This window comes from Rissa tridactyla, chromosome 21, assembly GCF_028500815.1.
Source record: "Rissa tridactyla isolate bRisTri1 chromosome 21, bRisTri1.patW.cur.20221130, whole genome shotgun sequence".
Lineage (NCBI taxonomy): Eukaryota > Metazoa > Chordata > Aves > Charadriiformes > Laridae > Rissa > Rissa tridactyla.
In genome coordinates, this window is record NC_071486.1 from 7217934 (window position 1) to 7244155 (window position 26222).

The following is a 26222-nucleotide window of genomic DNA, read 5'->3' on the forward strand; positions in this document are numbered from 1 at the left end:
CTCAAACTTAGCAGAAGCAGGTTTAAACAGTCTTAGGAGGGTGACATGAGGTAAATAAGCCTTCAACAAAATACACAACTTTTGTACAAATAAGCGTCTCCCAGTCATTTTCAAAACTGCGCTGTACTCGTGACTGCTCTCTTCATTACAAATTTTAGTTGCCTAGACATTATCGTGGAAAAGTCTCACTTTAGAGAGAAGTGCTCCGTGAGACTGCTTTCTTGGGGGTCTTACCCCACTTTGCTTTCTGGTTTTTAAACGCATATGGCCTAGAGGCACTCGACCTGATGCTTTTACGAAAGCTCAGGGTGATTCACCTTTTGCCGTGAGCCAGCATTTCAAACAGCGAGACAAGTCTGAAACACCTTTTTTTAAAAAAATAAAACAAAACCAAAAAACAACACATCAATTAGTCCTTGCTCCCTTGCTTTGCTCTTGTCCCTAAGAGCTGCAGCATGTTTTCCTCTACAGTAGATGCTTCATTAATTCCCTTGATTGAGAAGTTCACATAATTGCAACTTCTTCCACAGTGCTCATTAACCTCCACCTAATACAGAGAAATAAGGGAGTCGGGGGTGTCAAAGTCCCAAAGGCTTGTGAGCATTTACAGCATTACATCATTAACCTTGATTTTTACTAGTGTACTTGTGAAACAGTTGAGATTTTAATTACAGGTTTGTGTACTTCCTTCAATTTACTTCTTCACAGAGCCAGAAATGCAGCCCAAACATTGCAAAACTCAGATTACATTTTACAGGAAAATACTGGCTGTTTTATGCATTTCTAAGGTCAGAAGAAAGCCATTCCCTGTGATGCCTTCTCCCCAGGGGAGATGTCATCCTTGACTTAAGGCATTTCAGATACGACGATACCCTCTTATCTCAGCTCCTACTCTGTTTCAGCACAATACCACAATTTTTTTTTTTTGCATTTAGAATATTGTTTCCATTGCTCCACCTAGTAATAACACTCAGGTAATTAATCTACCCAAGTCACATTCCATGTGTAAGGTGCAAGTATTTCTGTAACTCCATACAAAAGTTACGCACTGAAAACTGATTTTTGTGAGAGCCCATGAACTAAAGCACTAAGCCTAAAACTAGCCACAACCAACACAACGCCTTTCTGGAGTCCGCCTGCACGAGGTACTAGAACCAGCAGAGTATTCGTCAGAAAGGCGCTTTTCCTCAGCAGAGGAAGTTTCCTCAACAGAGGTCTACCACGTTCATGACTTCGTCATGAACAATTATCTGTATAGCTGGAGACAGATTTAAGGACTGCTTGGTTGTCTTTACTCCCACCATCGATTTGATGTACACTAACAAGGTCACCCTGCTCCTCAGTCCATACCAGTGAGTGCTCTTTAAAATTTCCCTCTGTTAAAGCCTGACCTCCCCGTTTTGCTAAAACTGAGAGGTAGTTCTGCAATTGCATTTGGGTTTTGTTTGTTTTTTAAGTGTCTGATTCAGCATCTGCTCCATAAGCAGAAGTTAAGACTGGAAGCAGAGCCTTTAACTGAAGGAGCTGCACAACCATGTTGAAATAATTCTTAATCTAAAAAAATGTATACAGATTGGAAGTTAACATACTTCATTAAACCTTTCACAGTTCTTGAAGATCAACCGGACATCTGCCACAAAATCCTCAGGAGTCTGGTAGTGTTGGGAATGCTTCTTTTGCAGTTTCTTTTTCACTGTAGATAAGTCCATTGGTTTCTTTATGATTTTATAGTAGTTTGGTATCTGTAAAAAACAGTGATTTATCACTACAATGACTACATAGTTCCCAGAAGAAGCTGAATTTCTTCATTTATCAAAATATCAATCAGCTAATCTTGTCGTGCACTGTATGCACGTTCAGCAAGGGAGAACAATTTCCTTTCCTCAAGCTAAGAAGTTCTTTCTAACCTTCAGAGCCTATCATAGCAGTCTATCGTAGCACAGCAATGCTTTTCATTATAGTTACTTCTTTTACAGCTGAAAACCAGAGAGTCAAAGCAGTTTCCTTCTTCCTTTCAGTAAAGGATTGTCATAAAAAAAAAAAGCTCTCCCAAAGGACTTTGAATTTCATGGGTATCCCAAGACACCCTCTTCCAATGCAACAACCGCTAATTTAAAGTATTTTTAAATATCCGGGTTTGAGACTGGGAGCAGAGCCTCTGCGCGGAGAAGCTACAGCATCAGCTTGTGTCTCTCTCAGCATCACGAAACGTTAGACGACTGCCAGAACTTTTAGACTGATCAAGGGGGACATGCTTCAAGTAAAAGCAGTCAGCTCCTTCCTGAACTCAGCTCTAGACTTTTAGAGATGTTATGCCAAAAATAAATCACAAACTATTTTTCAGGAGACTCACCGAGGCTGGAACTGGCTCTTGAAATTCAATGCTCAGCTCATGACAATACAGGTAAAGCAGGAGACGTTCACATTTCTTACAAAGAAATAAACAGCTTCACATTAGTATCCCGAACTTATCCTCAGCACAGGAGTTTGTAACTCCCTATTTTACATAGGCTTGTACTTTAGCAGCTTAGTACTAGAAAATTTAAATGCAATCCCCACAAGCTTAATTAGGAGGGCATTTTTAAGAGGGTAGAACACCACCTTACTGTTCACATGGCAGAAATATACTTCCTTTTTGCTTTCTTCTTCCTAAACAAGTGCCTAGGGCTAAAGTCAAACATGAAGAGGGATGCTAATATACAGTCAAATTAAAAAAAAAAAAAAAAGGACAAACTACAACTGCTTTTGTCCAACCATAACTGCATGTAACAGGAAAGGACTGAGTTGGAGGCATTTATTCTCTTCCCCAAAAGACAAAATTAAACAATCTGAAACCAAAGCCATAGCGTTTCTATGAATTTGCTGTTGAAATATTTTTCTTTCCTTTGCTTGTAATTCCTTTGGAGGAATTTGATTTGATAATATTCTAACACTCTATGCACAGGCTGATTGATAAAGCTAAAAATAATTCTGGCTGTCAAGGTCATTACACCTTTCGCAAGAACACACTTAAATACTTCTAGCAGCTCTCACGGCGTGAGCTGAACACACCAAACATATATAACTATTTTATGAATGTTGTATCAATCTTAAATGCAAAGAACTTCTAATTAAGAACACCAAAGAGATTAATGCATGTCAGAGGATGTATTTAAATACAGAATATGTTGTTTACATGCAAGTTTTAGCTGCTAGAGGATTACACTCCCAATGTAATGGAGCACTCCCACACAACACAGTCACCAACACCCGGATACGGGGTCACAGCAAGAAAAATCCCATTACTCATTTTGGGATTTTTTTTTTTTGCAAAACCCAGAACTATATTTAGTTTGATGCAGCCATAGCAAAAACAACTTCAAGAAACAGCGGGGGATGGCTAAGGTGAGAAAGCGCTCTTCTCTAGGAAACAGATTCGAGACATACCCTTTGGTCCACAGGACTCAGGCCTTGTGCTGTTTTCCCCTTCTTGCTGTGTTGTGAGTTGTCACAATCATATTCCACTTCTGGTTTGCTCAGATCTCTGCAGAATGTACATATCCACTCTCCACTAAACAGAAATAAACACAATTATTCCAGATATCCAGGGACAAAGTCTCACCATCAATGACTACAAAGATTTTTTTTGTTAGCTGTTACAGATTCACATCGTACTTTAGTAAAGACTTGGGTATCCAAAGATAAGGAACAGCCCCTAACGCTCAAGATAATTCTGCCAGGCCAAGCCATTTTTCCTGCCCTCATATTCCTCTCCCAAGTATGTTCTAATACTTTACAACATGTTTCTCACCATGAATTTAAAATGAACTTTACATAACAGAATCACACTTTGAGATTTATCAGTTTATCAGATAAACACTGACCAACTACGTGCAAAACAATTCAGGCAGGCCTTTGAAATGTCAGATTTTTTTACCGACAAGAAATCATCCAGAACTAGCTGATGTTGAGGATGAAACACCAGTTTTGGTAGCGTGTCGAAATCTACCATATGAGCGAGACCACAGAGCTGCTCTCGGGAACACTACGCTGTTTCTGGTACCTTGGAAAGCTGAGGAGTGTTGGGACGTGACAAGTCAGGTGAAACACTTTTGGACACTTTTCACAACATAACAGATCCCCTCCGTTTTGGCATACAGCACACCAGTCTTCATTCGGATCATCATCTTTGTTATTGCCTTCTCCTCCAACCCTAGCTGATCGGTGCATTAGACTCCGCACTGGGGATTTCCCATTTACAAGGCTGTGTCCGGACTGTTTGCAACTTTCACTTAAATCTGCTGGTTCAGTTTTTACATGATTTTCAAGACTTCCTAATGCTTCTAATTCACTTTCCAGGTGCAAGTTAGTGGACAGTGGTGGTGTCAAGCTGCTCTCAGGACTGCTAAGCTGAAATGAAAGTAGCGCACGGAAATCAGAGTGAGTCAATTTTACAAGGGCATCTTTCTTCATATTGGAAGTTAAAAGCCGTCCACCATTTAAAGGTACTACACTCATTTCCCAAATTACGTGGCAAATCATTATGGAGACTCGAGTTGCATACAGTATTGAAAACTACTTTTTCACAAGTGCATCCTTTCAAGAACAGACTCATTTCTATTGATATATAACACAATAAACAAACTTTCAAGCCAAACACACTGACAAATTGTTAAAGATATACCTTCACTGCCATTAGGAAAAGTCTTCAAATCCATCACCCTGCTCCCAGTACACAATCCTATTAAATCAAGCATAACTGGGAAACACTGAAAAATATTCACTTGCATAAATATTTTGTTTATGCTCTGGGATAAGAAATTCTGACTGACTGGAAGATTTCTCAATGTAATTACATACGTATGAACGTTCAGAAACTACTTACAATGAGTGACATACAGCTTTTATGAGTTAGGGATTAAAAGCAGCAAACACACTACACTGCTGGGGGTATTTCATTTTAAGAGCTAAAGATAAAATTTACACAACAGACTATCCTGTGTCTGGCAGAGCATAGTATTAAAGGATGTAATAAAGTCCTCAACATGGACCAAACTGAGATTAAGTTCTGTTTTCTACTGGACTACTTTCAACATGCAAGTACCTAACATAATACATAAAACTGACAAGGACCGGGTGTGTTTTGCATCCACATCACTAGGTCAAGTCCTGTCCGAATCAGGAAGGGGAACATCTTGACATCATTTAATGCTTATTTGTTCCACATAAGGCAGCAAGCTACTGCACGAGTCCCACTGCCAGCGACTTGGTGCCTGTATCACAAACCCCCAGTAATTAGCTGTCTTGCAGCACTACAGAAACAGAGCGCTCAACACTTGAGCAGGCCCACACTTAAAGTTCAGACAGACTGACAGAGAGCAAAACACCTCTCAGTCTTCAGGGCTGTTAACACAGTATGAGGCTTAAGAGTAAAATTACTTTATTATTTCAAATTCTTAAACACACTGCTAGGAAAACCATAACATACTGTTGCACAAACTAACTTTACCATGCAAGCACTCCTTCTGCCATCCTCTGTTTTTTCCTGTTTTACTGTTCCTGAGAAACTGCATATCTCTTCCTCTGTCCCTGGCTCTTGCTTGACTTTCACTTGGTCAGACTTGAAGTTAACACTAGTTTTCTCAGCAGTTCTGCCCGAGGAGCCACAGCTAGAAAGATACCAGCATATAAATAAGAGGAAAACTCATCAGAGCAAAGACATTTAAGTGACAATTTAAAAGGCAAAGCATGTCAGAACATTTACAAGATAGCTCAAGTTTACAAGACAGCAGAGAATCAGAGTTGGGGGGGGGAATCTTCATGTAAGCATTCTTCCATTACTGGGTCACAGTTACATCAAAGCCCTATTGAGCCATTGCCAATTCATTTCTTTAATTCTTCATGTCTGATTTTTCAGCCTGGCAGTGTCAACATAACGTACTCACCTTCCTCTGCTACCTGTGCTGGAGGTACTAGGTGGCCTCACAGGAGTGTGGGAGTTGGATAAACCTGCAAGAAGCAGCGTAGAAGTTGACTTGGTACAAATTTACATTCTGCAGTAAAATAAATGACTAGTGTTGAGTACCACCAGAAGTGCTGCTAGGATATCCTAATTTAGTAATTCACATAAGTCAGCCGCCCTCTTGGTCGTTTGATCGAAACAAAGGTCCAGCACACCACATTAAATAAAAACACAGACCACACACTGTTGTTAGAGTCCCAATAATTATTTCACTTAATCCAGACAGTGCTATAGTCCTCAGCCCATTAAGTAATCAAATTTTATCCACTGGCATCCACAAATTAAGTCAAGAAAAGCAGACTATATGTTTTGCATGGAGGTTTTGAGAAACATAGTAAGTTTCGTTACTGCAACCACTCACTCACAGAATCTTAGAATAATCTTGCAAAGAGAAGACTAACATAAACACCTATCAAGTAACTGAAATCATCTTCTTACTAACAGAAATGGCCATTTTCACTGTCTAAATAACTCAACATTAGGTATCAGTGACTTAATTTGTTCACATGCATAACGAACACTCTATCATCAATTTGCTATACTCTGAGTGACCCTGCTCAAATGACTGCTCGGTATAAGTATTTCTGTGACTAGGCTATTCTACAAACTTACTTCCCAAACCTCAGAATGGTCTAGCCAGTCATCATTTGGGGGCAGTAACTGAACTATGTTCTCTGATGCACAAAAAAAAAGAAAAAAAGATTGTGGTAAACTAGGACAAAAATATAGTCTATATGTGTATCTGGAATACTGCATTCGTGTGCTGGTAATTTGTTAGTATGAAGGTATTTCTGAAGAAGGGTAAAACTTACATTTCCAGAAGAATTTATTTCTGAGTGAAATAAATTTCAAACTAACAAAATATCTCTTCCCTTTTGGCAGCAAATGGTATGTAATAATTTTTAACTTAAAATACCAGAGATACCCATCACTTTCTAGAATGTAGAAACACCCATCACATTTACCTGATGACCCTGGAGATAGAGCTGAAGGTCCTGGGGAGGGATTCATGGTACTTGTAGGTTGTGGGGGTAGGTGGCTGCCTGTAATGTATCTGCTTAGAAGGTTATCCAAATTACTTGAACCAGCATCTTCAAGCTAAGAAGCAAAAACAAAAGTCTGAATCAGAGAGGCCTAATTAAAGTTTCTTAACAGTTCCACATCTTTAAACTGTGACCAGTATCTTTACCAGAATTGTCCACTATCCCTTCAAGAATTTGGACATCAGCAAACATTTTTATAATTTTCATACAGAGATCAGTCTTTCAAAACAGAAGCCTACAGTGAGAGAGTAAGACTTTTTCCAAAGCTTCTAAATATCTGAGTTATTCCAGTACGGTCATAGGCTGCACTTATTCTACATCATTCCAAACTTTTTGGCTCCCAGATGTTCGGTGTGTTAGTCATACCAGATTACCAATACTACCAGGTTACCAATGTTGCAAGAGTTATTCCACAATTAAGATATTAAGGGAAACCATAAACTTGTTTTTCCTTAGCATGATGTGAAACCTCTGTCCCACCCATTCACTTTTTACAGAGATTTCAGTGTCTATTAAAAACAAGGAAACAGGTACCCTATTACTTTTACTGCTTAAAGCCATTAGCTGCAAGACAGTGTAATTGCAAACAACGTGTTTGAAACGCACTGTATTCAGAGCGCGGTTTTATGACTGTGCAAGCGACCTCAAAGACTAATACCTTCCTATCCAACTCTTCCATCGACTAAACTCCACAACAGCTATTACATGAACAGGTATAACAAAAAGCATCTTAACAGAATTTTGCATTTTCAGTTCACCTAGAAATTGCATGTTGATGTTTTAGACTATCCCACTAACAACTGTTTCTAAGTTGGTGCATCATGAACTTTAGACACATACAGCTGAATCAGTCATAACCGGTTAAACTTGTGTTTTGTTCTAACTAAACAAAGTTCTAAACGAAGTTGTGACTGAACAAAGCTTTGGCACTGCAGATCGATCACATTCAGAGATGTGATCCTTTTTGTCACCACTATTCTTACACTAGCAAATTACCTTCTGCCTCACGAGAAAACTGAGCATGCAACCCTTGAACATCACTCTGTAGATTAAGGATTAAAAAGTTGCTATTTGTATTACAGCAGACCATCTGCTTGGATGACATTTAGGTTTTGGTTCTAAGGTGATAGTTTCCTGTGCCACGACCAAATCTCCCGTGCTGTATATGGGCATTTCAACGTAAACATCCCATTCTCAAGACAAAGCCATCACCCTCCGCCCCTCTCTGGCCTCCCAAACACTCCTGCAGAAAGGCGTCTCCACCCATACATTAAATTATGCTTCTGACCTCTCCAAATGAGCTTGACTTCATCAAAATCCACCACAGCTCGTGTGCAGCACTATCAGCCACTATCAGCCTAAGTGTTCTGCAGCACCTCCCGGGACCCGACGCTAAGGTAAATTCTGTCCTCTTGCATACAAGGAAGTGATTACAGCCACACTACGGGGCAGCACTGAGGAAACGCGAGGAGAGAGAGAAGCAGGGCAGTGGGACACCTTTTCTCTTACTTACTGCATTTGACTGTCACATTTGGGAACATCACAGAGAAGCGCCAGGCAACTGTAACTCTGAATAAATCACCGCTCATGGCATTCGATAGACGTAGCTATTCAACTATTCTAGTCATACCTTCCCATACAATAGTCTTGTGGAAGAAAGGAAGTGAACACAGTACTTGGGATTAACTGATCAAGGTATCAATTTTACTACAGGCCAGACATTAAATACTGATTAATCTAAAGGTTAACGCAGGTCCAGCAAGTCAGCCCAGTACAGTGCAAACAGTTGCACTCCCAAGTCAAGGGCTGAAGACTTTACGTCTTCGACTTTAAAACAATAGAGAAAGGAAAGCAGATCATTACTTCACCCACAGCACGAGTGCCTTGTCTTCCCCACTGACCTGGATGGGTGGGATATCCGGCAGGGAAGGTAAATTCTCTGGGTTTGTTACAGAAGGAATGAGTTCGATCGCTGTGACGGACGGACTTGTCGGACCACGGTTTGCACTCGCCATTGTTGCTGTAGTAGGACTAGTTGGATTAATAGTGGTGTTGTGCACAGAAACAACTGGAAAAGGCCCCGCATGCCCAGGGTTAGAATGCTGTAGGAAAAGAGAAGAGACCATGACTGCATTAGGGACAAATCAGACAGCCACTGCACATAAATTTGCAACACGTACATTATATGCTAGTCCTCAACAAAAGATTGGGGGGAAGAACATACGAACTCACATTTCTGCCAACATAACCTGACAGCACTGAATGCAAAGCAACTGCTATTTTTATTTGCTTGGAAAGAAAAAACACTTTATGTGGCTAGATATTTAAATATACAGTACATCTTCCACCAAATTATTTGCATATATAGTTATATTTTCTTAAAGCAATTACTTCCTCCAAAGACAACTTGAGAGTCCATATGTTTGTCTACAAACTACTTTTTTTTTTTTTTTAAAGAAAAGAGCAACTATTTCAAGTATTATGAAGTCATTAACATTCATGGTCAAGAATTTTTATTCTTAATGGTATGCAGAGCTCTGCATCATGCTTCAGGCTTGAATTTAAAAACACTTTAGAATTTGGTTTCATTAAAAACCCTCAACTACACCACTTTGAACTTCCTGACTATTCTCTAAGAAACCCAAAAGCTGAATGTCACTGAAAAGTGAAAAAGGAAATGTTTGGTTTCCCAGAACTAAATGCAATACAAACATTAGAATTCATTTTCATTCTTAATGTTTGAATTTTCTTATGTTCAGCAAAAAAGTACAGTATGCAACATGAAAAAGCATATAAATGTGTGCAGCTGTGCGTTATAAGTGTTACAGATAAGCACGTTCACAGCTGGAGGTACCATCTATTGTAATGAAAGTTTGGCACAATGGCACAAATGAAGCGTGTACACAGGATATACTTGTCTTTGAAGGTGAGGTTGCATCATGGAGTATTGTGGTCCATTGTGGCGTGGTATTCCTGGTATACGAGCAGCATTCTGAGCCATTCTCATCTGATGTGCTTGGAAAGCCCCACAGTTCATGTTACCCCTCTGCATGGTCTGCATGCTGATCAACCTGGGAGGCTGCAAGGGTTTTTGTTTTTTAAAATTTTTTATTTTAACATGGAAAAAAGAAGCCAATCTCTTTCCACAGTAGTAGGTTTACTAGTTACACAACATCAAGAAAAGCCAATAGTCGTCACATTTAAAGTATGTCAAATTTCAAAAGATTTTCACCTTTAAAACTGCTTTGCAAGTTTACATTTGATAGGGCAATTTTAAGTCTCAGTGCTATGGCAAAAGGTGAAATAAGAACATAGAAGATACTCACCTGCTGCTGTAAGACTTGCGGGCTCGTCTGCCTGGGGACAGACCCAGCTGGCTGCCCCATCCTCATCTGCTGCAGCTGCTGGTGCTTTTGTGCATACACTTGCTGCTGCATGTGCTGAAGTCGAAGCTGCGCTAGATTGATTTGTCCTGGAGCTTTGTTGATGTGGTTTGTTCCTGGAGGAGCTTGTCCAACCACTACATTAGGAGTGTAAGTAGGAGTTGGTTTATTTTCAATGACAAGGTTACCTAAACAAAACAAAAAAAGAACTAGTAAACAGTTCAATCGCCATCATCATCCAAAGGTTGGTAAGTGTAGAACATTCAGATGTTTCTAATTTAGTTTCCTCAGGGATGGAAATAAAGCAATTTAAGTTTGAAATTTTAAGTCTCCATAACCATACATGAGAGAAGCAAAAAGAAAACTCAGACTACAAGAAGAAGAAATTGCAAAACTAAAAACATGATCTGTGAGGAAAGAGTGAAAGAACTGGAACTGCACAGCCTAAAAGACAAGACAGACAGAGACAATCGTTCTCTGTGTTCACAACAGACAGACAAGATAAGAAATAAAATAGGAAAGAAAAAAAAAAAAGGCAACATTGAGCATAAAGTTCCTATACCTAAGGAAGCAAAACCCAGGAAAAGATCACGTGGGGAACAGCGGAGAGTGTCCCACCACTGACTGACCAAGGACAGGCTACACAAGCATGGCACAAAGCTCCGCTACAAGCGAGTCCTGCCTTGATACAACGTGAAGGACCACACAGCCAGAGAGGCAACCTCCAGTCCAATTTTAAAGAGAAAAGGCAAAATGTTGATTTTTTTTTTTATTATTTTGAACATATACTCATTGGAATCTGCATGTTATTGAGCTTGACAGTTTCTGTTCTGTTTCTGCATAACCTCCCCCGCCTGCCGCGGGCTCCCCATCAAACATCTGAAGCTCTGTTCTGGAAAGCCTTGCTTTTTCCTTCTTCACTAATCTCCAAGAGTAACAGCACTCAAAAATTGCTTGAGGAACTGCCCATGAAGAAATAGTGCCAGTTTTAAACTATTACTTGTACAATGAAAAGTTTGTTTACTGTGCACGTAACCCCCCTTGACTAAAGACAGGAACACCAAAACCTGGCTAGTGGACTTAGAGCAAGAAGCAAGTACACACAAAAGCATCAGGAAGAGCTGATATTTTTATCGGTTTTTCTATTAGATTTTTATCCAAGAGAAGAGTTCACAAGCAGGTGCTAACAGATACCTCTCTCCTTGTGCTCTCCCCACCCCAGCTCACCTCCTCTCTTCTCTCATTCAAAACCTGTTCTTTGAAAAGCGTAAGTGATTAGTGGATTAATATAGAAAAAAACCTGACACTACACTGCTCCAGGATAAGGCATTAATAAAGAGGCAAAGGTATTAAATACTTTACATCCTTAAAAGAGCACGCTATTACTGTGTCTGACAACAGCTAGCGATGTGCAGTAATTGTAACTGCAGAGGTCTCGTGACCCCAGCGGTCACCGAGCGCTCACACAGAACACGAGGACTCCAAGTGCCTGCGTCACCGAGACTATTACAACTCCCACAGCGGCTAACACTTTAGGGCAAAGAAGGAATAAACAGCCGCGCCGAGAAAAACTACTTAAGATATAAAAGGTTAGAGCTAAGGTGCCGTAACACACACAGGAATGGCAGTGTATCTGCCATTATGAGGGTCTGTTTTTCTTTACTTTTATAAATGTGTCAGACATCTGAGAATACGAAACTAGCTAAACGTTGCTTCTTAATTCACCCACCTTTCCAGCAATCGCATGGACTGGCTTGGTACTTAGCTCATATCAACAGTCATAATTATGCTTGTTCATGCAACTTCCAACACATTAAGACATCTGGTATTACTCCATAGCAGCTAAATATGAAGTTCAGATAGGCAAAACTGATTCTATTTACTTGCCAAAAAAGCTTATTCCAGAAACTGAAGCACCCATTTAGTGCTAGTGCGTTATACTACAAACATGAGAACCACTTTAAGAGGGGGGAAAAAGGGCCATTCCTAGAACCATTCCCATTGGAAACCAAAGCCTGTGGAGCAAGCTTTGCTAACAGAAAGAACAGAGCACGTAAGGAGGGTAAATCAGGACTGGATGGGTTATGTCAAGAGAGTTTTGGTCTTCTGCATTAAGAGACGTATTGCATTCCAACTCACTCGTGTTGGATGAACACGGGCAACTCCATCTAGTTTTTCAAATAACAGAACAAAACAAACACAATTTTCTCACCTAAATTGACGACGTTCTTTGCCCAGAACGTAGGGTCACAATGGAAGCGTATTGCTCCATTGGCAGCTGGGACAGGATCACAACGTGCCTTCAAAATGTGACGTAACTGGAATGTTATCTAATGGAAAGCGAAAACAAGACTGTTGATGACAACAAAATAAAGAATGAGAAGGTTAAGAAGCGTGCATTTGCCCAGTGTGGATCACCAACAAGGACTGTCAATAGCAAGCTTGGTCTGTAACCTGGAAAGTACTCAATTCACCAGGAAAATCATCCACCGTACTACTAATTTTTTATACAACTCAGAGGATTACAGGGAAGTACTGGTACACAATACTGCTTCTGCAATGACTCAAGCGAAACACTGAGGTGCCTTTACAGACCTTGACCCCGTTCCTTCTACTATAATGCTGTCAAGTCTTTAATCCATGTATGAAAAGCAGCGTACAAAAGTTGGGAAATCTATCCCATTATTACAGAAAGTTTTGTTTTGTTTTTCAAATGAAGCACGAACAACTCATTGTGTCTTCCTTGGATACAATCTACCTAGTGAAGCTATACAATATTTAGAAAATTCTTTTGACCGAACGTTCCCTGCACGGTACAGACAAGTTACAGGGTGTTTCCTTACCAGCCGTTTACTGTACAGCAAAGCAGTACTGCTGCCACTTGCAATAGCCCAATTAGTAAAGTTCATCACATGCTTCACTTGTCGCGAAAGACCAGTGATGTCATTTTGTTGCTGTATTAACTTCATCTGTCTCTCCTTTGTTACATTCTACAAAGAAACAAAAACTTTATTACAATGGGGGGTTCAGATTTATGAGGAAAATGTAAACCGCCATCGCAGTTCTTAAAGCAAAACGTCACAAGCCAAGCAGCTTATACTCATGCTCATATTCAGAATGGCTAGAAGCATCAAGTAGTAATTCTCTGTTATTCCACTCTACTGTTCTTCCCTGAGGTATCAAAGCACAGGGAAAATCTGTTTTCAAACATGGAATGTGAGTTCTCAATAGGGGACTGGAAACAGTCAAAAACACTATTAATTTCTCTTAACTGTACCTCAAGGTGCTGTAAGAGAGATTTTCCTTTTTTATTGATTTCATTGATGAGGGTGAATATAGCCACTTTGATTTCCTGTTCTACTCGTTTGTTAGTTTCATTTACTTCTTTTATCCTAAAAAAAAAAAAAAAAAAAAAAAAAGATAAGTGTATTGTCAGGCAGTCACTCTATACCATACCACCGAACACTAACATGTGACATTCGAGCTATCGGTTTAATTACTTCCCATGTAACTGGGTTCCTGTCTCTTCTTCAAGTATGTAACAGCTCTACAGCTTGTCCCCCTGCTTCACAATGGTGTTCTCCTCTGGGTCCCTTCAAATCAGCACATAAAAGTTTCCATTGCTTACATCTTTGCACGTTTGCCTCTCATGTCCTAGGTTCTCCTTCCCTTACAACTTTTTTTTTTTTTTTTTTTTTAAATGTACATGGTACCGCTAGGAGTTAAAAATTTGCACTGGAACTTCTCCTTATATCTTCAGAACACTTCCTTCTACTCTTGTACTTCCCATCTCCAGATCATCTGTCATTTTGCAAATGACATAAAAGTTGCAGAAGGCTCACAAAACCACCAAGAATCACAGTGGAATTCCCGGACCTCCAGCACACCCACCACCACAACTGCATCAAAAGCCAGCAGCGATCGTGTGCTCTCTTCATCTCTATATTCAGTATTCTGTATGACGCTGAATTAAGGTAACCCTGGAATTCTTGTCTTCCTTTCAGGGAATTACACTAAGCTTTTCTTGCCTAATTAAAAAAAAAATTCCTATTCAATTTCAACACAAGTTTTTTTTACACAGTTATCATAGGCATTCATATGAAACAAAAATAAACAAAAATATCTCAAGAAAAATTTGTTTATCTCTACAGCCAACGCTTCTGTCACCTACACCTGAACTTAGCAGAAACCATAAGACAGGTTTTCCTTGCCTTTATTATTCCTTTTTTTTTTTTAGGGTTTTTTTTCCCTCTCCCTTTCCCCCTACCCCCACGTGTAATAAATGTGTCGCATCTTTGGTTCTCCTCAAAGTTGCCATAAAAGACATCATCTTTGATATTAGTTTCTTTTAACAACTACCAACAGATGCACAGTGTTGTAGGGAAGAAAACATTATGAAAAATAATTAAAGTCCAACACAACTAAAGATACAGAATCAGCTAAAATGTAAGCATCATCCTAGTCCTATCATTCATATTACTGTGATTCACTAAAAAGGCAATGCAGTAATAACAGTTAATCATTTTGGGGTACTCACCTATTCTGAACTTGGGTAGCTGCAAAATTTACATAATTCTTCTTCTCCAGAAGCTTGGCCAATAGGTTCTCAATTGCACCCTTCTGGTTCTGAAAAGCTTCTTCCAGAAACTGGTACCTTTTCAACACGCAAAAGACAACATCAATTACCAAGGAGCAACGTGCTGAAACTAGGTGTTCCCAATGTAGATGTAAAGCTACACAATTTTGAAAAAAATATGACAAAACACACAGGAAAAATCAAACTACATGTATGCCGATCAGTGTGCAGAATGTTTCAGCACTGATAAAATCCCATTTAAGTGTCTAGAAGACTGAACCTCTGTGGGTCACTTATTAATTCCAACTACACAGGGAGACGATGCGCTGCGTGGTTTCACAAGACAGCAAGCCATGTAACACCAAAGCAGATACCAGAAACGCCAGAGTTCAACAAATCATTTTGCTAACGTTAGATGAGGAAAATGCACTAATAGCTTAAACACACATCAAATGATACAAATAAAACCCCCAAACTATCCCAGAAAAACAGTTTTTCAGCGGAGATTATACTGATCACATTTGACTGAATTAGTTTAATCTGAAAGAAAATATTCGTATTTAAAAAAAACTTAATTTTTAAATTTTTTTTGGTATTTCCAAGCAAAGAACATATCTTTCCCTTCCAAGTCCTTCAACCAGCTACTGTACCAGAGGCACCTCCCATTACTTCATCTGAAAAGAGCGCAAGTAGCTACCTCGAAGGAAAATAACGTAGTTAGTTGCATTTTCCTAACATACCATGTATCACGAGAGGAATTAACAAGGCAAAAGCAGCAAAACGCCCGTGTTGAAAATGGCAAGGGGAATTAAGGAGCTCCAAGAGTTTTCATCTTTCCTGATCAACTGCTCAGCTATCAAAGATTCCCCCCAAAACCCAGGATTCCTGCCAGTCACTTGACACTTCTTGTTTTTGCAGTAAGTAAACTACATGCTTCTGAAATAAAATTTGCCAATAACAAGGAAAACTCAGGTTCCCAGAATGTCTTCTATTCTTCACTACACTAAATCCCAACATTCGAAGTGGCAGAAAACTCCTATGATTAAAGTGAAGCACCTTATAAACTGCATTAGAAGTAACCTATACGATCTCCCAACCACAACTGAAAAGAAAATAGTGTTGTCTTTTGTCAAAGTCTAGGAGAAAATTACAATCTAATCTAACACGAAAAGACTGTTTGGATATATGATCAAGCTGACAGTAATGTTTTTTGGATTCAAATTACTCATGGTTATAACCGAGGCTTAGGCAGAGAGAACACTATTCACAAGAGAATAGGCTCTGCTCCCGTTCAGTCCGTTTCTACCAGCAAGGGACAAGTTTCGGCTACAAGAGTTTAGATTTCTCAGTCTGGATGTTCCAATGTTGCTTTTTCTAAGAACAGTCTACCTAAAGTTCTTGCAGACAGGCAGCATCACAAGATTTTAGGTACTATGATGCAAAAAGTCGCATTACTAAAGCCCAAAAGCCACAAAATTTGAAATGTTTGGAGATCTGAAGATTTCCTAGAACTATATTCATTAAATTGAAAATCAGATTTCCACTGAGGGGAGGCGATAAGATATCAACGCTTACCTAGCACTGCAAAAATTTTGCTGTAGCTCCTCCTACAGCCAAAAGACTTTATTTTTTTTTATTAAGATATTGTATTGTACTTCTAGCTTCCAAAGTGTGCGGACTGAAAACTACCTAAACTAGAGGAATCACACACCATTACACTGCTAAAAGAATGTCAGCTTTCTAGAGAATCACCAGCGATTCTTTCGCTTGAAATCCTGAACTGAACACTGGACCATGTTGCTACTGAAATGGTGATTCATTCTCCTTTGGTGCAAATTATTAGGCTTTTAGATAAGAAGTAAACAGAGGATTAAAACCAATTCTTGTTTCTACTTGGCATGATTTTCCTTCAGTGATTTAGTGAGCTTCATAAAAATCTCAGTTGTACTTCCTGGCAGACGAAGCAGTTGCCCTCATCATCTGTAATTCACATCTGCAGACAGAACAATTTTTAACAAATATTCTGCAACAGAGCATGTTAATAGCAAGGCATTCTCTTCTCTTACTGGAAAAGAGCAGGTAAGTAGAACAAGATGCATCTGTTAATCTGTTAGCATCATGCAGAAGACAGATGCAAAGAAACCAACTAGAAAGAGTTAGTTAACGTATCCCAGGAGACCACACTTTCTGTACAAGCGCGTCTTTCAGGATATCTACGATCAAGCCTATTAAAGAACAGAGCAGGAATATTCAAGGTTGTTAATATTTTAATAGTACTAATTTCAAAAGTAAAAGTGCTCCACGAGGCTCCTGTAGCAGTCTATGAGAGTAATCACTACTCTGGAAAAAACCCCACGAAATTCAGTATTGCAACATACTGTCAAGCACCTTTACAGAGAACTATTACTTGTGGAGTGACTAAGAAAAGCAGTGCTGTAGTGGCTGATAAATACATATTTTTCCCCAAATTCTCTATTATAACACTGCAAATTACTTTTTCAAACATCCAAACAACTGTACGACAGAGCTGCTGAAGAGCAGGAAGTTTTAACATAACTTAAGAGGTTCCAACTTTTTTCTAGCAGCTAAGAGAAAAGCAAGCTCCGGAGACCAAACCCATCATTTCTTTTTTACTTGGAAAGAGGCAACTTTCAACCAACTACAACCAAACAGTTCTGCCCTCTTTACTAGAAAAATATATTCATCTATGAGGGAAAATTTACACCTTGCTTTACAAAATTACCCTACATTGAAAGACTGTTGCATAATAAAATATGCCCTTTCAAAAAATGACCTCATGACTCACTACATCAATTTTGCTTCTTTACAGCACCAGGTCTTCAGGGCTGTGGCAATTTCTGTTCAAGCCCTGAATGCAGCGGCAGCATCGGTAGATGCCAGGCAAGTTATCACCTTAATTGCACCAAATTGCCTCAGACCACGTTGTTCGGAATCTGCCCTCAAGACCCCTGACACCAACCGATGGCTTTAAGTTTTCGGCACTCCACACAGGTTCTCCTTTAAGGGATCATTTCAGTCCGACAAAGAGTCAACACAACAGTACTCAGTGACACAGCTGTTTCAGATCAATGCCATTCCATCCTCTGCGAAAGCGCACCACAGGAATTAAGAGATGGTAATATTTGTACCTGTGTTCTTTGTGCTCCAGTAACTGACAGTCTCTGCATGTCAGCCTGTCGCATGTTTCACAGAAAAGTTTTAACTGCTCTTGTTTGTGGACAGGACAGAAAACAGGACGTTGACCAGATGCTCCCACGGCCTCTGTTTTTAAAAATAAACCATTTTTGCATTTTAAAATAAAATTTAGACAATCTGAAGAGCAAAATGACTAACTTCCAAGCTAAGTAACAACGAAGAATTCAGACAAAACCAACTTGACACCTGTTCTCACCCTAAAGGTACATGAATACATTCTCATTGAAGTATTTACAGTGCCAGTGGTTTACAGCTGTTTCCACTTTATTGCATTCACAGAGGAGGAGGAACTCCTCTCCTATCACAAACACTCAGAAACCACTGTCAAACTGTACACGAACACCAGGATCGTGTACACGCGTTTAAAGATTAAATTGCATATGCAATTTCACCTCTGGCACACCGAAGGATGGATCAAACCTCGCAAACTTTTATACTGCCAAACACCCATAGTTTTTCTAAATTATCACTTCAAAACCTTTATGACCTCATTAAGTCATATGCAACTGAAGCGGCAAAGGCAAAGCAAACATTGCCCGTGTTAAGAGTTACTTAAACTCCAGCTAAACCACTTAACTTCTCCACTTAAGCAAATAACAGATAACGTCAAAAAATAGTTCCACGTTTAATAAAAAGTGCTGCACAGTCTTCTAGAGATATTTTGAGCTCAGCACAGAGGAAAGCAGCCTTTGGAAGGTAAGGTTTAAAACGTGAATGTCTTCCTCAGCCTCCAACATTTCTGAAGCTTGTTATACCATGCAAGTTATTGTAAAGAAAGAGAGCTCGTGGATCTACAGCTGACACTCATTAATAGAAATTTAAAGTCCCCAGGGCGTATTTTAGAGTCTAACAAGAAAGACGAGAACAAGCTACTCTGAGAAAATTCTGAATAGTCTTTCCCCGCATCCAGGGAGTCGCTAAGGGTCACTGCACGTCAGGTCAAAGGAAGGCTGTGTTCTTGCCATACGTCAGCACACCCACTGCACCCAGGCGTCCATCCTCATCACCACCAACCCGTATTTCTAGTGGAAAGTCTACTTCATTGGAACAGCCGTTTTTTGGCACCTCCACACTCAGGTTACTGAAGGGGAAGCGGAGCTATGGTATCACCTCGACAGTCACAATACAGCACTCCTAATGCAAAACGCTAGTAACTCGCTACAGGGCCCTGTAATTTGATTTCACCTTAAGGGTTTCTCGTCCACTAGGGTTAATACCTTTAAACTTAAATAGGTAATATTTCTCATTAAACAATACCAACTAAGACATAGAGAGAAACCTCTCCAAAAATGAAGTTTATTTGATAGAGCAATTGAAATAAGACTGTTGTCTAGAAGAACTAAGCTCAATAGCAAACTTTTTAACTGTTAATATGACTTAGATGAGAGTTGGCAGAAAGCAAAGCAGTGCTACTCCTTTGAAATGGCACAATGAAATAATCGGGAAGATCTTAATTTATTTTCAAAGCAGAGAAAGAAAAATGTCAAGATCTCTCTTCCTCAATATGATCACTCTTCATGCAGATCCAGATTGTGCAGAACCTATGTTTCTTTAAATGAGAACTTTTACCCCATTTACAAATAAAATATTCTAAGCCAAAATCCAGTTACCTTTTACCTGTTTTGAGAGTGCTTTCCACACTAGCTCAATAGGTTACAAATGACAGACAGTCAAAAAATAGTTTAAGAATTAACTCCTAAGAAAGCTGCCTGTCTAAACAAACTATACATGCTTTGCACATTAGATTTTTCTAACTGAAGGAGATATTAAACCTAAAATGAATTTAAATACCACATTTACTCAGTAGTATCAATACAACAGTAACATCGTATTGCATATGACTATACGATTATCTGTATATACTTCTCTGCTGGGAGAACTACAATTGCTCCTTACAGCCAAGGACTGCAAAATGTATAATTTAATTTCCTCGGCTAATGGATAAGATTACCAATATGTCAGTGCTCTCCAGATTTCAACCCCTCCATTTAGTTATTCTACTAAATAAAAGGATTATTAAGAGTGGATCTAAATCCTTTCCAAAGACTGCAGTCTCATTCTGTTTCTTCTGTACTTAAAGATATTTTTTTACATTGGACATCAAACTGTACAAAGTATTAGCAAATAACCCATTTTAGTTTAAAATTTAGTTTTTCCTCTATTTTTAGAGCTACCCGTTTTGCACTGGTAGCTTTTTACTAAGCTTTTCCCAAATCTTGGGGGAAAACCATTCAACTGGTCGTTACCCAAATGGTTCTCCCTCTCTCTTTTTACATGTGCCAAAGAGAAAACATTTTTACTACAGGCGGGACTAAGGGACATCCAAATACTCACCCGAAGAGACATCCTCTTTTTTTCTGATCATATGATCTTTAGTAAATTTTACCCGCTGATGAGCTTCTATGCAAGTCTTGCACAACCATTCCCCACACTCTACACAAAACCCAACAGCACTAGCATTATCTTCACAGCTTGTACACACCTGCAAAGGGAAACAGTCAGGTATACCATTATTTTCCTGGTAATCATTAACATGTACAGAAAGAAAAATAGTATGTGAATTCCAGCAAGCAGGAAAGTGCTATACCTGTTCTGACTTCTCATCGGAGCTGCTTGGTGTTTCTGACGTGTCTTTTACAAAGTAGTTATCCACCAGATCGATCTGTCTGCATTCTTGGCGACATATTGGACATCTGATTACACCAACTGCAAAACAGAACAAGTTTTCCAGTTTTAAGAACACTAAAACCAGTAGGCACAAAACCAAAAGATGAATGTCAATGTATGTTCTCCCCGAGCAAATATGATCTTTTTTTCTCTTCATTTTAGTCTGTCAAACTCAAGACACCTGTTAATTACTTTTTATAACCGTGTATTGTCCAGCCTATCTCAAGACAAGCATGAAGAGAGGTGTGCCCGGATAGTCAGGTGTGACTTTAGTGATGTTCATGAAAATATCAAAAGTAGTACTGTGTCACAATATCCTCCCAGATACAATGGAGGATGTTTTCTAAAAAAACCTATTTCCATGAGGTCAGGGAGGCAGAAGCAGTAATATGAACTATCTGAAGGTTTCAGGGTTTTTTTCAAATAGTGTTCTGCAGGGAAAGCTAATAGAAAAAAAAAACCAAACCACAAGTTGATGACAAAAAACCCTCTCATGCCAACTACACCTGCCTTTCTGCAGCACGTGTACGTGTAGATGTGTACACACATAGCTTTAACACTGGATATCAATTAGACGAGTTCCTTTCCAGTATCCTGCTTTGTTATCCTCCGTAATTGCTAAATTAGATTTCCAAATCTTAAGCGGAGCCGCAAAGAAGGTACTACATGAACCAAATTGACGTTTAAAAATGTTCCATAAACAACATACTTTAAAGGTTTGAAAACTTATTTACCACTAAGGTAGTGGTTAACACTTTCTTCCCAGAAGTGTCAATTAGTCTTAAATCAAGTTTGTATGTAATTTTATGGTGAATATCATTTTCAAGGTGAAGCCTTCAAAACAATTGGATATTTTTATACACCGGGACACCTGAAACAACTATGAAAAGTAAGTGTAATTAAATGATGCTCAACTCCTTTGTGGATATTCTGTTAGAACAGTAGGACCTATTTCAGGGAGATTAATTACATTGGTACTAAATTAGCATTAATTTTTTCAAGTGCTAAAATTAATGTTAGCTTCAGAACACAGAGGATTCACTGCAGAGCAACAACAATAACCCGACTAAGAATTCCCTGTCTCATCAAACCAAATATGCTTCAAGAACAGGATGTGAAAAATAACCAATATTTCAGTACCTACTTGTACAAGAGCTTTCATATGCACAATGAAGCCTCCCCCATTCACAGAACCTTGAGAATTTCTGACTACCAAAAGGCAAAATTCTTTAGGGAATGCTATATGAAAGCCATCTATCAGCTGATGCGTAATTCCACCTTCCCGTTGCTTCTGTCCGAGAGGACGCAGGAGACGGGTAGTCCACACACACACACTGCTCTCAGTCAAACACCCACTTTTTGCGCCTCTCTACTCAAATATGCTTTGCACAAAGGTGCCCCCAGTGTTCTGCACATATCTCCATAGATCACAACCCTAAACCAAGGCCCTGCAATTCTCATTCAGCATACTACACTTCATTTTCACATCTCAATGCCCATTACTTCAAACAGTAGCTTTCCTATATTATATGGGACACTCACTATACATCTCGTACCCGCTTATGCCCATTTTTTTAACCTAAGATAAAACAAATTAATGCAGCACCATTCATGCTATAAACCAAACTGCATTACTGAAAAGATACAGATGTGGCTGATTTTGTGAGGGGAGAGGGAAAGGCAGAGGAAAAAAAACAAATAATCACACTGAAATAGCATTTACATAAAAGAAAACCAGAACTCCTTACCTGTCAAAACATGAGATAATCCGCAAGTTAACGAAGTTTATGGTAATAACTTAATGTCTTTTAGGACAAACTAAGGCTCAAATGTTTATGTAACCTACTAGAAAAACAAGGTTTCACTGCCAGTTTCAGTAAAAAAATAATAATCTTACATAAGAAAATTAAAATGAAGTAAAATTAAAAATACCATTCTAGTAATAGTCCAGCAGAACTTATTGCATTGCTTTTTCTCCACCAATTTAAATTAGATGCTTAATATTATTTAAAAATTAAAAAAAAAATTTAAAAAACAAACAAAAGAAACACGCTAGCCGTAGCACACACATTTCCACTGTAATTCCGCTTTCAAAAAAGGGATGTAACTATTTCCAAGGAATGTATCAGGCAGCACACAGCAAAAAACGCTGTTAGAAGATCAATCTTTTTTCTAAATCACAGCGTAATTATGATTACACACATTCACAGAAATTATGAAGGTCAGACTGGTTTATGATCTCCCCAATCCTAATTATTACCATAAAGACTTCCTATGTGCCAAAGATGGCTCTGTAGCCTTTTGAAGCCATGAACCGATACTGCAGAAGTTCACAGCAGCACTAAAGCAGAGTTGAGAATCAGGAAGTTCCCTTCAGACTTCACATTTCAAATCCCATAGAGCTCAGTTTCACCTAACCACAAAACAGAAACACTTCTTTCCTGCCAAAAATATCAGAAGAAATAGCAAGTACCAACCGCACCGCGTGGAACTCTGCGCTGAGGGTCTACAACGTTTTGAACGGCAGTTCCTTTCTGACTTACAGTACACTACCACCAAAATACTGGCATCAGCATCAGCTGCAGGAACACAGTTAAACTTCAGGCGCCAAAAAGAAAAAAAAGCAAAAATGAAAAAAAGCACCCCACACCCTTCACCAGCCATCGACAGATGCTCCTGTGAATATCAACACCTTCATGAAGAAATCCAAGAACAATCAGCCTTTGAAGCTAAAAGGCACAGAAAGCGATGAGCTATTTTACAAGAGCTGCAGGTAAGAGGAGTGGGCTTCCAAACTTCTGACATCCCACTTAAGAGGACTGACATCACCGGTTTTTCTGCTTGTTTATATCACACACTCACGATGGTGTATAAAACCTGTAACAACCACGAGCACAAACACGTATTACCTCTCTTCCACAGTACTTGATATACACAGCTATATGTACCAAATTTTCCCGTTCCTGCCATTTCCAGTAGCACTACAGTGATATTAATTAGATCCTATTCCCAATTAATTGTGCAGTTCAGATTAGATTCTACTTTTTGTCACTCTCTTCTCCAGACGTTATCCAGAACAGCAAAAACATTTTCAATCATTCATGTTTTCTGTCTTCCATCCACTGCTACATACAACATGAAGCCTAAACCCAGTCTGGTTTCTCTCCTTTTATCCTACCTGAGGCCGACCCAAGTGAGAAGCAGGAATAATTTCTTACCTGCCTTGACTGTCAACCCCACTCAAAGGAGATGGGTTTCACTTGACATCTTCTCGCGCCACGAGCCGTTCCTCCCTACCAGTTCCCAAAATCTGCAACAGAGGGCGGAAGGAAACTCCCAGACTCCTTGCGACACGTTCCTAAGGCCTCTCCTGAGGGTCAGGAAGGACAACTGGCCCGAGACACTTCTCTGAGCTGGAGAAAGCCACAAAGGGGAGCCGACAGGACACATCCTGCAGGAAGGCAGTGGGGTGGATCTGCAAGAGCCACGGCAGGAACGGGCCCAGGGGCTGTGGAGCCCGCGGATGGAAGGAGGGACAGCAGGCACGTCCCGAGACAGTCACTGCCCCGCACGGGAGGGAGCTCATGTCTCCGCACACCAGGCCGTGGAAATGACCATGAAACGGGGACACGCTGGTGCGGCCCCAGAGATCCCAACCCGGGGGAACACCCCCCAGGTGAGGAGCTCTGTCCCAGCAGAGGGGGACAAGCAGCACCCACTGCCCCACACAAAGGCGTCCAACCCTTAGTTGTGCAGCTGCCAGAACCCACATCTTCCCCACATCGCACGTTGGACGCTCTTATTTGTCAAAGACGTTAAGAGCACTAATGAGAGTAGCATCTATGTAATCCCTTTAACTGCTTATGATTTAGAAAAAGCATACGAAACTAGACCACAGGCATCAAAGGATGTCAGAAAGCATAAAACTGAAGTAACTTGAGGAGAAAAAGTAATTTTGTTTTCATAAAAACAGAAAGACTGCTAAAAAATCTGCAACATACTCCAGCAGCAAATCACATTGGAACATTTCAAAGAACTTAAGGTTTCAGTTAGAGGACGCTTTTAATCTACCATTGCCAACTAACACCTAAAGCTGCAACGGAAGTATTTTTCTTAATTGTAACTCTGAACTATGAGAATACCTGGTATATATTTATGTTTAAAATTTCCCAAGGATAACGACACTTCTCTGATGGCTATTTGCACACATCCCAAAGCCGGCAATTTTTTTCAACAGGTTAATGCAACTATGAAACCCTTCACCTTGAACCAGTTTCAACAGGAAATTTATTCAAAACCTGCTTAGAATTAATTTCTCCAGCCTGACATCTTAATCCTGGTAACACTAAAATACTCTTCCAAATTTTAAAAATGCTGCAGAGCTACAGAGATGGAGGGGGAAAGGCTCGATTCTCTATACTTCCAGTCCTGTAGGATCAAACCAGAGAAAGCTCACGCCGACTCCTCGGCCACGACACCCACTCCAGCTTGGCATCAAGGGACTCAGACTCTTGGCACCTTTAACATCAGCTGAAATCGACCGATCTGTCCCCAGGACACCTTTGCCGGCAAGACACATTCTGCCCAGTAAGACAGCATGTGTTCAACTCATACGTACTACTTTCGCACAAGAAGGAAAAAAAATGGAAGTTTCCGAACCTTATTCTTTGCTCCCTACCCACACTTGTAGAAATTCCCTTCTGGAATTTCATCAGATGCTTCAGAGACCACCTCTAGAAGGGCAAAGCTTCCTGGGCCAGTAAGAACTAACCTGTTTCCTAGCCAAACCCACGTCCCACCACCCTCTCCATCTGATTTTCTAGGTTTCACATACCAACACTGGGAGCCTCCCACTCCGCGGCCCCGGGGTTCCAGAGGGGAATCGGGGAGGAAGGAAAGGGGAACCGTTACAACTCGCCACAGAAACCTACACACTCACTGCAGATATCAGACCAGCTAACCCAAAACAGCTAACTTTTGTAAGAAGCTGCCATCCTAACGGATCCACACATCCACTTCTTGACTTCAAGTCCAAGTTGACTTCGGTCAGCTTAAAACGAACACGCCACAGCCTAACCAAACACTTCTTGAACCTCACAGAGGACAAAAAGCAATAACGGAAAGTAAAGCCACTGAAGTTCTAACACCAAGACAGCCTTTGGGAACAAAATAAAGCGTACTGCTGAGGGCGAGGAGGTCACCGATCCAAAGGCGGGAGGCCACAGCAGGCAGACAATGAGCACCACCAAGGGACAAGATGCTACAAAAAGCACTTTGCACTTTGGTAGCACCGTTCCCACTGGATCCCCTCCGTCACCGGGCTCACGCGGGGAGTC

At 40.0% G+C, this 26222-nt stretch overlaps 1 protein-coding gene across 1 annotated transcript in view; it reads right to left on the reverse strand.

The window, feature by feature from the left end:
• The window catches only part of TRIM33 (tripartite motif containing 33), a 31460-nt gene that overhangs the window by 1081 nt on the left and 4157 nt on the right, over nt 1-26222 (reverse strand). Inside the window, exons 2-18 of the mRNA XM_054181196.1 lie at nt 20807-20925; nt 20554-20701; nt 18153-18285; nt 14965-15081; nt 13705-13819; nt 13271-13417; nt 12640-12757; nt 10371-10615; nt 9959-10123; nt 8946-9146; nt 6967-7099; nt 5925-5988; nt 5489-5648; nt 4043-4389; nt 3427-3550; nt 2354-2428; nt 1590-1742 (exon numbers count right to left, since the gene is read on the reverse strand). Coding sequence (XP_054037171.1) covers nt 1590-1742; nt 2354-2428; nt 3427-3550; nt 4043-4389; nt 5489-5648; nt 5925-5988; nt 6967-7099; nt 8946-9146; nt 9959-10123; nt 10371-10615; nt 12640-12757; nt 13271-13417; nt 13705-13819; nt 14965-15081; nt 18153-18285; nt 20554-20701; nt 20807-20925 — 2564 coding nt within the window. The remainder of the gene's footprint in view (nt 1-1589; nt 1743-2353; nt 2429-3426; nt 3551-4042; nt 4390-5488; nt 5649-5924; nt 5989-6966; nt 7100-8945; nt 9147-9958; nt 10124-10370; nt 10616-12639; nt 12758-13270; nt 13418-13704; nt 13820-14964; nt 15082-18152; nt 18286-20553; nt 20702-20806; nt 20926-26222) is intronic.